General features: G+C 50.2%; 1 protein-coding gene across 2 annotated transcripts in view; it reads left to right on the forward strand.

The window, feature by feature from the left end:
- The window catches only part of haus5 (HAUS augmin-like complex, subunit 5), a 57,143-nt gene that overhangs the window by 16,109 nt on the left and 23,458 nt on the right, over positions 1–17,576 (forward strand). For both annotated transcript variants that reach the window (XM_072266236.1, XM_072266235.1), the window contains exons 9-14: positions 1,043–1,128; positions 2,501–2,558; positions 4,812–4,939; positions 8,391–8,469; positions 12,233–12,390; positions 14,395–14,557. In XM_072266236.1, coding sequence (XP_072122337.1) covers positions 1,043–1,128; positions 2,501–2,558; positions 4,812–4,939; positions 8,391–8,469; positions 12,233–12,390; positions 14,395–14,557 — 672 coding nt within the window. The remainder of the gene's footprint in view (positions 1–1,042; positions 1,129–2,500; positions 2,559–4,811; positions 4,940–8,390; positions 8,470–12,232; positions 12,391–14,394; positions 14,558–17,576) is intronic.

Here is a 17,576-nt window from a genome sequence, read left to right on the forward strand (position 1 = left end):
CGCAGTCAGGCTGGAGACTGCCCATCAGAATATGCGGTGTTGCTCCTTCAACCTGAGAGTGGTGCCGTCTTGGCAGTAGAAAGGTGGTGGACAGACATGTCCATGTTGGGATGGGAAGTGAAATTGAAATGGGAGGCCACCAGGAGATGTTGCCTTTTGCGGCAGATGGAGCAGATATGTGCTCGGCTTTGCAGTCCCCCAACCTACATCAGGTCTCACTGATGTAGGAGGGGCTGCACTGGGGACACGGGATACAAAAGATGACCCCGACAGACTTGGATACTGAAAATCTGGAGAAACACATAGAAAAGTGCTGGAGGAACTCAGCGGGTCAGGCAGTATCGATGGAGAGAACTGAAGAGTAGATGTTTCAGACCGAGACCCTCCGTCAGGGCTGGAAAGAACAGGGGAAAAAGCCAGACCAGCAAACCCTTCTCTTCTCACCTGCCCAATGTGTCCCCAAGGTTCCTCTGGTGGATGTGTCAGAACGGGATGTGAATTGAAGAAACGGTTAGAGGGAGAGGTTGGACAGGATAGGACTTTATTCCTTGGAGCTTAGGAGACTGAAGGGGGATGTTATATAGAGGTGTATAAAGTAAATTGGGACAGAGGTGGCGTGAATTCCCCCATGGTTGGGGAATCAACAACTGGAGGGTCCAGGTTTAAGCTGAGAGTACAAAAATTTAGGAGAACGTTGAGGTGCAACTTTTTTTTTTATACAAAGTGTGGTACATGTATGGAATGAGCTGCCGGTGGAAGGTGAGGCAGGTACGATGACAACATGTAAAATGTTGGACAGGTACATGGATAGGAAAGGTTTAGGTGAATATGGGGCAAATGGAACTAGCTTGAATGGGGCATCTTGGTTGGCATAGAACAGTTGGGCTGAAAGGCCTGTTTCTGTGCTGTGTGAGTCCCAGTTAAGGAGATAATCGGGAACTCTAGGTGTGTTCTGCTCTCTGACCTTGGCTAAGCAATGATTTTTCCCTGATCTCCCTCCTCCGTCCATCCCACCCACTCCGTTTCTCCCAACAACCTTCAGCAAGACCTGCGGGCAGCGTGCCACAGCCGGTTCCAGTACCTCAAGTCGCTGTACGATGAGAAGAGCAGATCGCCAGACAGTTGCAGGTAAAGAAAGTGCCCATCCTCAGTTTGTAAGGGGTCACAGTGATGGGGAGGGGTATAGGGACTGGAGGAGTTCACAGATGGGGTGAGGTATAGGGGCTGGAGGGGGTTCATAGAGATGGGGTGAGGTAAGGTATAGGGACTGGATGGGTTCACTGAGATGGGGTGAGGTATAGGGACTGGAGGGGGTTCATAGAGATGGGGTGAGGTAAGGTATAGGGCCTGGAGAGGTTCACAGATGGGGTGAGGTATAGGGACTGGAGGGGTTCACAGATGGGGTGAGGTATAGGGACTGGATGGATTCACAGAGACGGGGTGAGGTATAGGGACTGGAGGGGTTCACAGATGGGGTGAGGTATAGGGACTGGATGGATTCACAGAGACGGGGTGAGGTATAGGGACTGGATGGATTCACAGAGACGGGGTGAGGTATAGGGACTGGAGGGGTTCACAGAGACGGGGTGAGGTATAGGGACTGGAGGGGTTCACAGATGGGGTGAGGTATAGGGACTGGATGGATTCACAGAGACGGGGTGAGGTATAGGGACTGGATGGATTCACAGAGACGGGGTGAGGTATAGGGACTGGAGGGGTTCACAGAGACGGGGTGAGGTATAGGGACTGGATGGGTTCACAGATGGGGTGAGGTATAGGGACTGGAGGGGTTCACAGATGGGGTGAGGTATAGGGACTGGAGGAGTTCACAGATGGGGTGAGGTATGGGGGCTGAAGGGGGTTCATAGAGACGGGGTGAGATGTAGGGACTGGATGGGTTCACAGAGACAGTGAGGTTTAGGGGTTGGAGGGGTTCACAGAGAAGGGATGTGTTATATGGGTTGGAAGGGTTCACAGAGACAGGGTGAGGTATAGGGGTTGGAGGGTTTCACAGAGACAGGGTGAGGTATAGGGACTGGAGGGGGTTCATAGAGATGGGGTGAGATATAGGGACTGGGTGGGTTCACAGAGATGGGGTGAGGTATGGGGGCTGGAGGGGTTCACAGAGACAGGGAAGGGTATAGGGGCCGGAGAGTGTCACTGAGACAGGAAGGGTGCAGGACCAGGGGCCGGGGGGGGTCACAGAGATAGGGAGGTGTGTAGGAATCGGAAGGGATCACAAGGGCAGCTGGCTTGGGTCACAGACGGGAGCTGGGTGATGTAGGGACAAGGAGGGGTCACAAAGACAGGGTAGGGTTTAGGGGCCATTGGGGAGGGGTATGGTAGCTGAAGAGAGTCACATCGGTGGGGAGGGGTGTAAGGACTGGATGGGATTATACAACCAGGGAAGAAAAGGTCGATAAAGTTTTGAGCACTTGTGTGAGTCATTGCACAACACCTTTGATTCCTGAGGATTTATTCATTCTGCTCCTGCAATCAGAGACGGAGATTCGAACAATCGGAGTTCCATCTATCAGCAATGGTTAAGTCAAGTAGAGGTGAGTAGTGACCCTCACTGAGGCACAGGTCCTGCACTCTGTCTCACGCACGCTGACACTCAATCACGTGCTTCTCCTGATGTTTGCTCAATATTGTGAGAGTCTCTGCTTCCTCCTTCCCATCTGAGAATGCATTCCAGAGCGCAATCCCACTCTGTGTGGAAAAGTTCCCCCTCAGGTCCCCTCCTCCTTGCCCTAATCTCTTTAGTTTTAGAAACGGTCGTGGGGATTTAATCTGTTCTTCCTATCATTCGCTAGACTTCAATTGCCATCCCACCCCACCTTCAGCCCCCTCTCCTGTGTCTCCTCGTAATCAAAGTACTTCATCCCAAGCAATGTCCTGGGGAACGTCTTCTTGAGTGCTGTCACCCCCTTCCTACAGTGTGATGTCCAGAAATGCACACCATACCCCTGACCGGTGTTGTATGGTTATAGTCATACAACCCTGAAGCAGGTCCTTTGACCTGATCAGTCCTTGCCAACGCAGATTCCCACTTAAGATGCTCACGTGTGCTATTTTGTTTTGGCCGATATCCCTCTGAACCTTTGCTACCTATGTCCCTGTCCAAGTGTGTCTTAAATATTGTTACAGTGCTCCAACTGTTCTTCTGGCAGCTCGTTCCATTTGCCTTCCACCCTCCGGATGGAAAAAGTTGCTCCTCGGCTTCCTACCAAACCTTTTCTCTCTCTCTCTCTCTCTTTAAATCTATTCCCCAACCCTAGGAAAAAGACTGCTTGCATTCACCCCATTTATTCCCATGTGATTTTATGCACCTCTGTAAGGTCACCCCTCATTCTGCCCTGCACCAGCCAACCTCTCCCATCCTCTCTTCATAACTCAGTTCCTCAAGTCCTGGCAATGTCCTCATAAATCTTCTCTGCACTCTTTCCAGCTTCATGGCAAACAAAATTGAACAAAATACTCCACGTGCAGCCTCACCAAAGTCGCGCACAAGTGCAACATAATGTCCGAGCACCTGTATTCATTGCCCTGATAGATGAAGGCCACTGTGTGAAATGCTGCTTTCACAACCCTGTATACCTGTGACTTCACTTTCAGGGAACCATGTACCTGCATTCCTAGATCCCTCTGTTCTACAATGCTCCCAAGAGTCCTACAGTTCATTGGGAAAGTAATACATTCACTGGGCTTCCCAAAATGGGATGCCTTGTGCTGATCCATTCACCGTTCCTCGGCCCGCTTACCCAGCTGATTGAGATCCCCCCGACAATCATCTTCACTATCTATAACCCCCTGAGTGGATAAAATGAAGGGGGTGAGTGGTGGTTAGCACGACTCTGTTACAGCTCAGGGAGTTCTGGAGCTCAGAGTTTAATTCTGACACTGTTGGTAAGGAGTTTGTATGTTCTCCCCATGAACTGTGTGGGTTTCCTTTGGGTTCTCTAGTTTCCTCCCACGGTGTAAAGGCGTATTGGTTAGGTTAATTGGTCATTGTAAATAGTCCTGTGGTTAGGCTGGGATTAAATAGGTGGGGTGCCAGACACTGCAGCTTGTTAAGCCAGAAGGACCCGTTCCTCATCATATCTCCAAATATAATAATAATAGGCATCCGTTAGTCTCGTGAGACCATGGATTTGCACCTTGGAAAGTTTCCAGGGCGCAGGCCTGGGCAAGGTTGTATGGAAGACCAGCAGTTGCCCATACTGCAAGTCTCCCCTCTCCACGACACCGATGTTGTCCAAGGGAAGGGCATTAGGACCCCATACAGCTTGGCACCTGTGTCGTCGCAGAGCAGTGTGTGTGGTTAAGTGCCTTGCTCAAGGACACAACACGCTGCCTCAGCCAAGGCTTGAACTAGTGACCTTCAAATCACTGGACGAACACCTTAACCACTTGGCCACGTGCCATCGCCATCTCCATCTCCAAGTTAATAGAATGGAAATTATGGCTGCCATTGCTCTGCTGAATCAGTGTTTCCCTATCTATTTATTGGTTTATTATTGTCTTGTACAGTAGTGCTGCGAACAACTTGTCTTGCATACACTTCACACAGATCAAATCATTACACAGCTCATTGAGGTTGAACAAGGTTAAGCAATAACAATGCTGAATGAAGTCTAGCAGTTACAGAGAAAGTGCAGTGAAGGCAGACGATAAGGTGCAAGGGTCACAGTGAGGTAGATTCTGAGCTCAGGAGGCCATCTTATCGTACTAATTCAGTAGTCTTAATAACAGGGTAATTCTGTTCCCAAAATTTCTGCTTTCTTTGTGCTTTTTTCCCCGTTTAATAGAGAGCGATAGCCGCTCATCCGCCGAAGCATATCCTGGCAGCGTTGGAAAGTCTTGCTGCAGAGAACGAAGAGGAACTTCTTGAGCTCTGGTCCAAGGTTAATGTGGCAAGGGACCTGGAAGAACTGAGGCAAGTCACCTATTACTACCCCAGGAGTGTGTGATGGGACGGTGTGGAGGGAGTTTCACTTTGTGTCTGACCCTGGGAGTGTGTGATGGGACAGTGTGGAGGGAGCCGTACTCTGTGTCTGACCCTGGGAGTGTGTGATGGGACAGTGTGGAGGGAGCTTCATTCTGTGTCTGACTCTTTTTTTTTTTTTTTTACAAAATTCTTTATTACAAATGTCAGTGCTATACAATATTTACAAACCCAGTGACTAACATATTTACTACACTACAAACAGACAATACATGTTAAACCAATATATTGCCATCCTCATCAATGATGGCATTTACACCCCGCGGAGCCCAACGGTCCCGGAACATCTCTGCGGTCGCCGTGGACTGTGCGTATTCCTTTTCAATGTTCACCTGGGCTCGAACATACCCCCTAAACATAGCCAGGCAGTCCGCCCGGGGAGATCCTCCTGCCACCCTTTTCCAGGAGCCACGGATGGCAATTTTCGCCAGCCCCAGGAGCAAGTTGACAAGGACATCCTCATCCCTCTGTGCCCCCCTCCTTACTGGATGACCATATATGAATAGGGTGGGACTGAAATGCAACCAGAAGGCGAGAAGCAGCCCACGCAAATACGTGAAAAGGGGCTGCAGCCTCACACACTCCACGTACATATGGTACACGGTCTCCTCCAGCCCGCAGAAGTGACACGCGGCTGGGAGATCCGTGTACAAACTAAAGAAGTTATTGCAGGGCACCGCTTTATGCAGCACCCTCCAGCCGAGATCCCCAAGGTGCATGGGAAGGACTCCCTTGTAGAGGGACTTCCATTGGGGACCCCCCTCACCTCCAGGTGGAAAGACCGACCGCCATGGCGTGTCGGGACGGTGGACAAAGGCTAGGAAGTGGAGGGTGTGGAGCAGCAGCCCATAAGGTACCTCCTGCCTGCATCCCTGAATGGGATTGTGGGTGTCGATGAAAGACGGCTCAAGTTGTGTGGATTCGTCTCTCGGGTAAGGCTGCGGGGCCTGGGCCCGACGAGCAGCTCAGCTTGAGTCGTTCCACACACCTGAGCCGCACTGACATCCATTGAGACAGGGCAAGGGTCAGCCAGGACCCCGCCCTCTGCCAGAGGAGGGGATTCCCGGCCTGAGGCAACCATGTTCCAGACTCTCAGTAGGTCCTGATAGAAGCCGGGCAGACTCTGCAAAGCAGCACAGCTAATGCCCGTCTCCTCTTACATTATTCGGTACACTGGCCTCCAGAGAGGCGCTGACTTGTAGGTCCTGGGTGGAGGCCTCCAGGGCTGCCTCATTTGTGCAAACAAGGCTATCACAAGCTTTTTGCACAACCACACCATCTACCCCAGGACTGGTGGCTACATCTGGGGACTCAGGTTTAGAACCAACCTCTTCTCGGATTCCCACCCCTTCCTGGGACTCCCCCGCATCTACATCCCCTGCCCTCTTGCGGGAACGTTCCCTTCTCCTCTTCACACCGGAGGAGCACACAGGTACAGGCTTCACCGATGGGGCAGCGCTTTCTGTTTCGCCCCGTCTGCTTGCACACCTCCCTGAGCCCCACGCTCCACTTCAGGCAAAATGGGCGTGAGCTCTGCAGCCTCAAAGGCCCGCTTCTTACTGTGTTTTGATTTCCCCTTTGCCTTCTTAATCCGCACAGACTCCACCCTGTCCCCCACCTGAACCACAGGGAGAGGAGCAGGGACCGACCCAACCGTAGGAGTAGGGACAGGGGTAGGGGTAGGGACAGAGTGAGGGGCTGGGGCAGGATCACGGTCGGGGGCAGGGTCAGATGCAGGCGCAGACGCACGCGCAGGAGTAGGATCAGGGGCAGAGGTAGCTGGGGCACTGGTGCCCGAAGTGGGCTCCCTCGGGTTCCGGGCGGCAGGACAGTCCCTCCGAAAGTGCCCCACCTTCCTGCACGCATGGCACCGCGGGCGCTCGGAGCTCCAGTACACCTGATAATCCGCTCCCTCGTGCCGGACAGTAAACCGGCCCTCAACATCGTCCTCCCTTTCCAGCTGCATGAAAACCTGACGCCGGAAAGAGATTACGGTGCGGAGGGTGCGCCTCTTAAATTTGTGTCGGATGGCAGTGATCTCCGACCTTACTTGCCCTAAACGGGCCAGTGGGGGAAGCAAGTCCTCATTTGGAATGAAAGGCTTAACATGCCCAAGCACGATACGTTGCGTGGGGGCTGTCACCAGCTCCATAGGTAAAAAGATGTTGTCTACCGTGACTCCCCTGCTTAGGGCCTGGTGCACGAGCTCTTCATTTGCCAGATAGAACACCGCCTTTCCGAACTCCTTCTCGGTGGCCAGAATACCACCTTTCCCCACAAGGTCCTCCATTGCCTCCGTACACTTTTCTAGTGTCATTCCAGGGCGCAAAATACATTGCACCCCAGGTTCCACCTTCACCGACCGAAACAGGGCGTTGTCCGAGGCCGGGGAGGCAGCTGCCCTTGCGTAACTCCCCGAAGGCCTGCAACTCCCTGGAGTCCGGTCCGGCATGCTGGCGCTCTTTCCAGTCCGAGAATCCTACAGCGGTGCCGGTTAGAAGTCCTGGAACGAATCGAATAACTGGCCGGGAAAGTTTGCAGTCGACAGTTCCTCGCTGGCTCGGCGCCAGGAAAGGCTCCGTTGGACTTGCAGAGACCCAGGCCAGGAGAGGCCGAAACGTCCTTCCAGATGCTCCAGCACCGACACCGGACGAAAATCAGGAAAACAATGGAGGAGGAACGTTGCCCCGATGTCAATGGGGGGGAACGACGGCGTTTGCCTCCGGTTTTGGAGCGAACCGGCTTCCTGGCGAGTTGTCAGCGGCTGCAGCTGGGAGCTACGCAGTTAGCAGCCGCCAACAAACCCAGCCCAAACCGGCAGTAAAACTCCACACTGAATTTCCACACCAGCGCCGTCACTCACTCAGTTGTCCAAGAGACTTTTAGAGCCACTTCCAAAGTATACCACGAACTTTATCCAGTAGTTTTGCCTCGATTTCTCCCAGCTCAGTCAGCACAGCTCCTCCCTGTGTCCGACCCTGGGAGTGTGTGATGGGACAGTGCAGAGGGAGCTTTACGCTGTGTCCGACCCTGGGAGTGTGTGATGGGACAGTGCAGAGGGAACTTCACGCTGTGTCTGACCCTGGGAGTGTGTAATGGGACGGTGTAGAGGGAACTTCACGCTGTGTCTGACCCTGGGAGTGTGTGATAGGACGGTGTAGAGGGAGCTTTACTCTGTGTCTGACCCTGGGAGTGTCTGATGGGACGGTGTAGAGGGAGCTTTACTCTGTCTGACCCCGGGAGTGTGTGATGGGACGATTCTGAGGGAAATTTGCTCTGTGTCTCAAGTCTGTGTATGGGTAGAACGGGTGAATGAGTATGTCTGGCTGAAATGAAATGTGAAGGAAACCATGGTAACCTGGACACTCCCTTCTTCCTGCAGGTTTTCCTACTCAAGTTCTCATCTGCAGGACGTTTCAGAAGCCCCTCCGGTGCTGCGATCTGTCAAGTCCTTGCTCCAGGTAGCTTTACCTGACACTTGTCCTACTTTATGTGACGGTGGAAGGGGTTATGGTTCTGGAGGTAGTGGAGATGTGGATTCACAGAGGCATTCAGCATAAAAACAGGCTCTTTGGCCCACTCACACCAATCCTATTCTCCTGCACTTGGTCCATACCCCTGTCCTGATGCTTCATCAGTGTGGTGAGAGTCTCTGCCTCCCTCAAGCCCTCAGGCAGGTAGAATTTGTCCTTGAGCCTGGTGATACATTCTTTCAGGTGTTTGAATCTTCTGCATGATAGGAGGGGGTGAAGAGAGAATGTTGGGGGGGGGGGGCGGCATCTTTGATTATGTTGGCTGCTTTATAGAGCAGTGAGAAGTGTAGACAGAGTCCATGCAGTGGAGTCCGGTTTCTGTGATATACTGAGCTGTGTCCGCAGCTCTCTGCAGTTTCTCACTCAGTATGCTGGAGGACCTCAGCAACTCAGGCAGTCTCTATGGAGGAGGATAAACAGCATGCCCTGTAGGGATGTCACTAAGCTCAACTTTCTCCAACTAATTATTATGAGACCATGGATTTGCGCCTTGGAAGGTTTCCAGGGCGCAGGCCTGGGCAAGGTTGTATGGAAGACCGGCAGTTGCCCATGCTGCAAGTCTCCGCTCTCCACGACACAGATGTTGTCCAAGGGAAGGGTACTAGAGCCGATACAGCTTGGCACCAGTGTCGTCACAGAGCAATGTGTGGTTAAGTGCCTTGCTCAAGGATACAACACGCTGCCTCAGCTGAGGCTTGAACTGGCGACCTTCAGATCACTAGACCGTCACCTTAACCACTTGGCCACGTGCCAAACTAGTTAAACTAGAATTTCATTTTCTGTTTCTTCTGTTGTGGGCAAACATATGCAGTGTATAAATGCCATGAAAGTTGAGGGAAATATAGTCTGAGGTAGGGATTTTATGTTGGTTCAAGAACCTGATGGCGATGGGGAAGGAGCTGTTATTGAAGCTTAGGGTGTGGGTCTTTAGGCTCCTGTACCTCCTACCTGATGGCATCACTGAGAAGAGGGCATGACATGGAAGGCAGGAGTTCCTGATGGTGGATGTCATCTTGAGACATCACCTTTTGTAGATCTTCCTTTGGTAGCGAGAGCTGTACCTATGATAGAACTGGCTGAGACCCACCGCACACTGTAGCCTCTTGTGTCCCTGTGTGTTGGAGTTCCCATACCAGGCTGTGATGCAACTAGTCAGCATGCTCTCTACTGTACATCTATAGAGGTTTGATAGTTTTAAATGACATGCTGAATCTCCTTAAACTTCTAAGAACATCGAACTGCTGGTGTGCCGCCTTCATGGTTGCATTTTGAATGGATTCCTTGTACGTTCAAGATGAACTTTTGATCTCTCAGTGCTAAATGTTGGGTCTAGGACTGGTTTTCCGAGATGTTCCTTATTTGATCTTATTTAGAGATACAGTGCAGAACAGGCCTCACTGCCCAGCAACCCACCTATTCAACGCTAGTCCAATCGGAGGACAACTTACAATAACCTGTTAGTCTGGTGAGGCTTTGGACTGGGAGGAAACCCATGCGCTCACGGGAAAGACATACAAACTCCTTACACGCAACTTTGGAGTTGAACTTTGAACTCCGGTGCCCCGTGTGTACTAGTGTTGTGCAAACTGCTTCACTGCCTTCAATGCCCAGGAACTTGAAGCTGCTTACCCTTTCCACCAGAAATCCTTCAATGCAGACTGGTGCATGTTCGCCTAACTTCCTCTTCCTGAAGTCCACAAACAATTCCTTAGTTATACTGATATCCAGTGTACGGTTATAGATACAACATCACTCAACCTCTGTTGTGACGGAGGTTTATTATTGTCTTGTGTACCAAGCTACACTGAAAAACTTGGGTTTGTATGCCATCCATACAGATACTTTAGAAACAAGAGTACTTTTAGTTTGCACAAAGGGAAAACCAATCAGACTGCGGAATTAAGAGATAAGTGCAGTGCAAAGACCATTCAGGTGATGAGGTAGATTAAGAGATCTTTAACGTACCAGGTATACATTCAGAAGTCTGTTAATGCTGGGATAGAAGCTGCTCTCGAGGCTCATGGTACATACTTCAGGCTTTTGCATCTTCTGCCCGATGAGAGATGGGGGCGGAAGAAGAGAGAACATCCAAGGTGGAAAGGGTCTTTGATTATGCTGGCTGTTTTACTGAGGCGGCGGGAAGCGCAGAGTCCATGGAGAGGAGGCTGGTTTTCTTGATGTGCTGGGCTGTGTCCGTAACTCTGCAGTTTCCTGCGGTCACGGGCAGAACAGCTGCTGTACCAAGCCACGATGCAGACAGACTGAATGGCTTATATGGTCCAGCTATAAAAATTGGTAAGGGTCAATAGGGATGTGCCAAATTTCTTTAGTCCTTAAGAAAACAAAGGGATTGGTCCCTTGGCCGTGACATCTACACAGGTGGACCAGGGCGGGCTACTGGTACTGCTGTTTCTAGCAAACTTGACATTCTGAACCCTCATCCTCAGCACTGTTGATGTAAACAGGAGTGGATACACTGTACCTTCCCCACTTCCTAGACTGACTGTTGCCTTCTGGGAGAGTGCATTTAGAATCGAGCAGTAATCCCGAGTAGTTGCTGCATCAAGTTACGATGCATATGAATGGGTCATTTCTAATTTGTATTGGTGAGTGTGAACAGGGACAACGTCTCTCAGTTGCAGAGGCAATTGTTGGGAGAGGCGTTTCGGTCTGGTATGGAAACACTAATGCTTAGGAGTGGAAGGTGGTGAGTATAGCCCAGTCCTTCCCATCACTGAGTGCCAGAAGAAATCATCATTTGTCATCAATGACTCCACCCCAAGATCCAGACCATGCCCTCTTCTCACTACTACCATTGGGAAGGAGGTCCCATACCAGCAGGTTCAGGAACAGTTATTAGCCTACAACCATCAGGCTCCTGACTCACCTCAGCTCAATGGATTTCACACCCTATGGGCTTGCTTTCAAGGATCTACAACACATGTTCTCAGTATTGTTTATTTACTTGATTTTATTATTTGCATGATTTGTTGACTCGCAGATTACTTGTTTGTTGGTCTTTGCTATGTATATTTTTCACAAGTTCTGCTGTATTTCTTTAATTTTCTGTAAATCCCTGCAAGAAAATCATCTCCAGGTGGTGACATACACTTGGTGCCCACTTTGAAGTGTCACTTGTATGAGTGTATGTTTGTGGTCTTCTGTCGCTGTAGCCCACCCACTTCAAGTTTTAACGTGTTGTGTGTTCAGAGATGCTCTTCTGCACCCCACTGTTGTAACGTGTGGCTATTTGAGTTAGTAATTTTTCTGTCAGCTTGAGTCAGTCTGGCCATTCTCCTCTGAACTCTCATTAAAGAGTCCCCCTTTCCCACAGAACTGCCACTCACTGGATGCTTTTTATTTTTCACATCATTCTCTGTAAACTCTAGAGACTGTTGTGCATGAAAATCCCAGGAGATTAGTTTCTGAGATACTCAAGCCACCCCATCTGGCACCCACGATAATTCCACAGCCAAAGTCACTTGGATCTCATTTCTTTTCCATTCTGATGTTTGGTCTGAACAACTGAACCTCTTGACCATCATGTATGCGTGCTTATATGCATTGAGTTGCTGCCACGTGATTGGATGATTAAATATTTGCATAAAGTGACCACTGAGTGTCTGCCTACTTTGATAATAAATTTGCTTCGAACTTTGTGTTATTGCTAACCGGGCTTTTGTCTCTGCAGGAGGGCTGGCGAGATTGTGAGCTTCGAGCCGTGGAGAAGGTCAGGGCGGCAAGGAGGCAGATGCAGCTCAAGTGTCATCTCCTAGCGCTGGACCAGGAGTTCAAGCTGCTGTTGGAGGAGAGATTAGGACACAGCCCGGAGCTGCTGAATGCCAACAGGTCAGGCCTCTGCAGCCCAACCTGTCCCCGTCAGCGGCCAGCCTTGCGCCTTCCCTCAGAGGGCTTCCGGGTGTGCGGAGAGACAAGGGAGCCACAAGTTCTAGGGCAGAATTCTGGAGCTCAGGAAAACCAGGCAGCAGGGCAATGGAAAACTCCAAGAGCTTGGAAGCACGGGAATGTCTTGGGGATACTAGGAGGTTGAGAAGGGAAGAACAAGTGCAGGGGCCAGAGGGGGTCACAGAGACCAGGAGGGGTCTAGGGTTAGGTAGGGTTTACAGAGAAGGGAGGGGTCTAGGGTTGGGCAGAGATTACAGAGAAGGGAGGAGTCTAGGTTTGGGTAGAGATTACGGAGAAGGGAAGGGTCTAGGGTTGGGTAGAGATTACAGAGAAGGGAGGGGTCTAGGGTTGGGCAGAGATTACGGAGAAGGGAAGGGTCTAGGGTTGGGTAGAGATTACAGAGAAGGGAGGGGTCTAGGGTTGGGCAGAGATTACGGAGAAGGGAAGGGTCTAGGGTTGGGTAGAGGTTACAGAGAAGGGAGGTGTATAGGGACCGGGGGGGTCATGGAGATGGGGAAGGGGTATAGTAGACAGGGATTTATACAGACAAGGGTTGGTGTAGGAGCCAGGGGTGACAGTGACAAGGAGGGTTGTAGGGACCAGAGAGGACGATGGAGATGGGAAGAGGTATAGGAGCTGGGTGGGTAGAGGGTGGAGTACGCTGTGTGACAGACAGAAAGGAGTGTAAGGGCCAGAGGTAGTCATGGAGACGTGGTTTGCGTGGGGGGTTTGAAGAACTGTCCATCACCTGAAGTCTTCCGTTTTGAACACCCATCTCCAAGGAACAGAACCAAACTATCCGGCCTCTCTTGTTCCATACCACAGGTAGAAGGGGGAGTTGTGGGACCACACAATGCTGTCTGCAGTGACATTGGGTACCAGCGAAGTATGATTCAGCCCTAGGTTCATTCACAAGAAAAACATTAATTGAACATAAATTATGCAGAATTTCTATCTGCCTGTGATTCTCCTATATTTCATTTCACCTGTGCACAGATGTGCATCTGACAATAAACGACTTTGAATCCCACTGGGCATAGAATTATATAGTAATACAACATGGAAGTGGGCCATTCGGCCCAACTGGTTCATGCTGACCATGGCATGGTCTTCACTGTACAGCACCAGCGATTACTGATGGGGCTTCATTTCCCACTGATGTCTGTACGGAGTTTATGTTCTGCCCGTGACCACGTGGGTTTCCTCCGGTTGCTCTGGTTACCTCCCACATACAGGTTAGGGTTTGTAAATTGTCAGCATGCTATGATGATGTCAGAAGCATGGCAACAGTTAAGAGCTGCCCCCCCCCCCCCCAGTACATCCTTGCATTGTTGGTCGTTGATGCAAACAGTGCATTGCACTGTATGTTTCGATGTTGCAGTTCAGATGATAAAGCTAATCTTTCATCTCACTCTAATCTCAGATGCCTGCACTTGGCCCATGACCCTCCACGTACCTATCCAAATATCTCTTTAAGTGCCAGAGCCGCTTCCTCTGGCAGCTCGTTCTGGGTCATCACTACCCTTTGTGTAAAGTGCTTACCTCTCAGGTCTCTTTTAAATCTCACCCCCCTTATCCTGTATCTGTGTGCCGTCTAGTTTTCTATACATCAACCCTGGGGAAAGGACAAACTGTCCATCACTGTGGTTAACACCTTCACTACCATGTCTACTTGCACGGCCACTGTCCCAGGTCCCTCTATTCCATAACACTTGTCCACTTGTCAGTGTCCTTCCATTCACTGTACAAGTCCATCCCCCCCACCCCCCCTGTCCCCGGTTTGAATGTCCAAACTGAGTCACCTCATGTTGATCCGAATCAAAATCCATTGCTATTCCTCAGCTCATCTCCCTGTCTCATCTCGATCTTGACCCACGAAGCTGACATGGTTGTTGTTTGTTTAAGTTAACCTTCCTGACTGGCGTGTCTCCTCTTTGACCACTACAGGGAGCTCTTTGATTTGCAGCTGGACCTGGTGGAGAGGCAGGGGTACTGTCAGGAGCTGGTGGAGCAGGGGCACTTGATCAACAATGCCATTGTTGCCCGAAACAGGGAGATCCAATCTCTACAGCAGAAGCACAACCGTATCCTCGAGTTCCAGGGGCTGGTGGTAAGATGGGCCTTTCACGCTCCCTCCCCACCTCTCTAGGGAAGTACCCTCTCAATCGAATCCAAATCAGATTTCTTATCACTTCAACTTACTGTTTTGGGACAGCGGTAATGATTGTCTCGTATCCGACGGTGACGTGAAACGTGTGGCAGAGTTTTTAAAGTGGAAAAGCTATTGCACTGGGTCAGTTCCATTCTCTCAACCCCGTGAGTCTGGGTCCATCAGTGTGAATAGTCATCGCAGCTGGGGTCTTCATTGGTTACAGTAGATGACCATGACTTCTGTGCCTCATGAGTTCTGCAGAGCCATCTCCCTGGCCATTGAATCTCACTGCTGAGCTCTTCCGGCCTGCCTGCAGGAGCTGACTTCACAGGCTAGGACAGGCATCTCACCCGGCCTCCCCCACCTGATTTAGCCTGCCTGATGAAGCGGTATATCAGGGTGTGGCCACTGTCGTATGCAAGCAGTTACTTGGAGTCGCAGGAGAGAGCTGAGTGTCCGGAGGGGACCAAAACTGAGTGAACTGCCCCGGAATGGACATGACAAACCCCTTCACCAGAGGTGCTGCCCTTACACCCAGTGGCAGCGGTATGAAACCTTAAAATTTCCTCTGTAACAGAGAACAGCCCCTTCAGCCCAACCAGCCCCATGATCAGTCTGGCCCTTCCTTCCTACACAGCTTGAAACCCTCCATCTACGTGCCCATCTAAGAGTCTCTTAAATGTCCCTACGATATCGGCCTCTACCACCACCCACATGAGTTCCAGGCACCCACTACTCCCTGCTTAATAAAAACCCCTTCCTCTGACATCCTCCCCTAAACTTTCCCCCACTCACCTTAAATGGGTGTCCTCTGGAAATGGCCATTGCCGCCCTGGAGTAAAAGACTGGCTGTCCGTTCTGTATCTATGCGCCTCATCTTGTACACCTCTTATCAGAATCGGGTTCATTATCACCAACGTGTTGGGAAATGTGTTAACTTAGCAGCAGCAGTACAATGCAATGCATAATATAGAAGAAAAAAATAAGTAAATCAATTACAGTGTGCATACGGTAAATGATGCAAAAACAGAAATAATATATATTAAAAAAGTGAGGTAGTGTTCACAGGTTCAATGTCCATTTAGGAATCGGATGGCAGAGGGGAAGAAGCTGTTCCTGAATCGCTGAGTGTGTGCCTTCAGGCTTCTGTACCTCCTACCTGATGGTAACAGTGAGAAAAGGGCATGCCCTGGGTGCTGGAGGTCCTAAATAATGGATGCTGCCTTTCTAAAGATCCTTGAAGATGCCCTGGGTTCTTTGTAGGCTAGTACCCAAGATAGAGCCAACTAAATCCACGGTACATCTCTAGAAGTTTGTTGACATAGCAAACCTTTTCAAACTCCTAATGAAGTATAGTCACATTCTTCCCTTCTTTATAACTGCATTGATATGTTAGGACCAGGGCAGGTCCTCAGAGATCTTGACACACAGGAACTTGAAACTGCTCACTTTCTCCACTTCTGATCCCTCTATGATGATTCCTTCATCTTACCCTTCCTGAAGTCCGCAATCCACTCTGTCATCTTACTGACGTTGAGTGCCAGGTTGTTGCTATGACACCACTCCACTAGTTGGCATATCTTGCTCCTATACATCCTCTCGTCTCCATCTGAGATTCTACCAACAGTAGTTCTATGGTCAGCAAATTTACAGATGGAATTTGAGCTATGCCTAGTCACACAGTCATGTGTATACAGAGAGTAGAGCAGTGGGCTAAGCACACACCCATGAGGTGCGTCAGTGTTGATCGTCAGTGAGGAGGAGATGGCATCACCAATCCACACAGATTGTGGTCTTCTGGTTAGGAAGTCAAGGATCTAATTTCAGAGGGAGGTACAGAGGCCCAGGTTCTGCAACTTCTCAATCAGGATTGTGGGAATGATGGTGTTAAATGCTGAGCTATAGTCGATGAACAGCATCCTGACGTAGGTGCCTGTGCTGTCCAGGTGGTCTAAGGCCGTGCGGGGAGCCATTGAGATTGCATCTGCCATTGACGTATTGTGGCGGTAAGCAAATTGCAATGGGTCCAGGTCCTTGCTGAGGCAGGAGTTCAGTCTGGTCATGACCAACCTCTCAAAGCATTTCATCACTGTCGATGTGAGTGCTACTGGGCAACAGTCATTAAGGCAGCTCACATTATTCTTCTTAGGCACTGGTATAATTGTTGCCGTTTTGAAGCAAGTGGGAATTTCCACCATCAGTGAGAGGTTAAAAATGTCCTTGAATACTCCCGCCAGTTGGTTAGCACAAGTTTTCAGAGCCTTACTAGGTACTCTGTTGGGGCCTTCCACCTTGAGAGGGTTCACCCTCTTTATAGACAGCCTAACATCAGCCTCCAGGACAGAGATCACAGGGTCTTCAGGTGCAGCAAGGATCATCACAGCTGTAGTTATATTCTCCCTTTCAAAGTGGGCATAGAAGGCATTGAGTTCATCTGGCAGTGAAGCATCACTGCCATTAATGCTATTGGGTTTCCCTTTGTAGGAAGTAATGTCTTGCAAACCCTGCCAGAGTTGTACAGAGACGTCTCTCATCCTCCATCTCTCCAAAGAGAAAAGCCATCACTCATGCAACCTTTCCTTATAATCCAGGCAGTATCTTGGGTTCTCAAGAGGTCTGTCTGATTTTTGCTTCCTAAACCTTAAGATAAGCTTCCTTCTTCCCCCTGACTAAATGTTCCACATCTCTTGTCAACCTTGGTTCCTTCACCCCGCCAAATTTTCCCTGCCACAGTGGGATAGACCTATCCCGAACCCCATTCAAGTTCTACTTAACCAGCCTCCATATTTCCACTGTGCCTGTCTCTGAGTACATAAGTTCTCAATTTACTTTCCTAGGTTCCTGCCTCATACCACTGTAATTAGCCTTCTCTCTGTTTCTCCCCCATCCCCCAATTAAATACTTTCCCATACCTTTTGTTCCTATCCCTGTCCATAGCTATGCTAAAGGTCAAGGAGTTGTGGCCACTGTCTGTGAA

The sequence above is a fragment of the Mobula birostris genome, chromosome 8 (genome assembly GCF_030028105.1).
Source record: "Mobula birostris isolate sMobBir1 chromosome 8, sMobBir1.hap1, whole genome shotgun sequence".
In the NCBI taxonomy this organism is placed as follows: Eukaryota; Metazoa; Chordata; class Chondrichthyes; order Myliobatiformes; family Myliobatidae; genus Mobula; species Mobula birostris.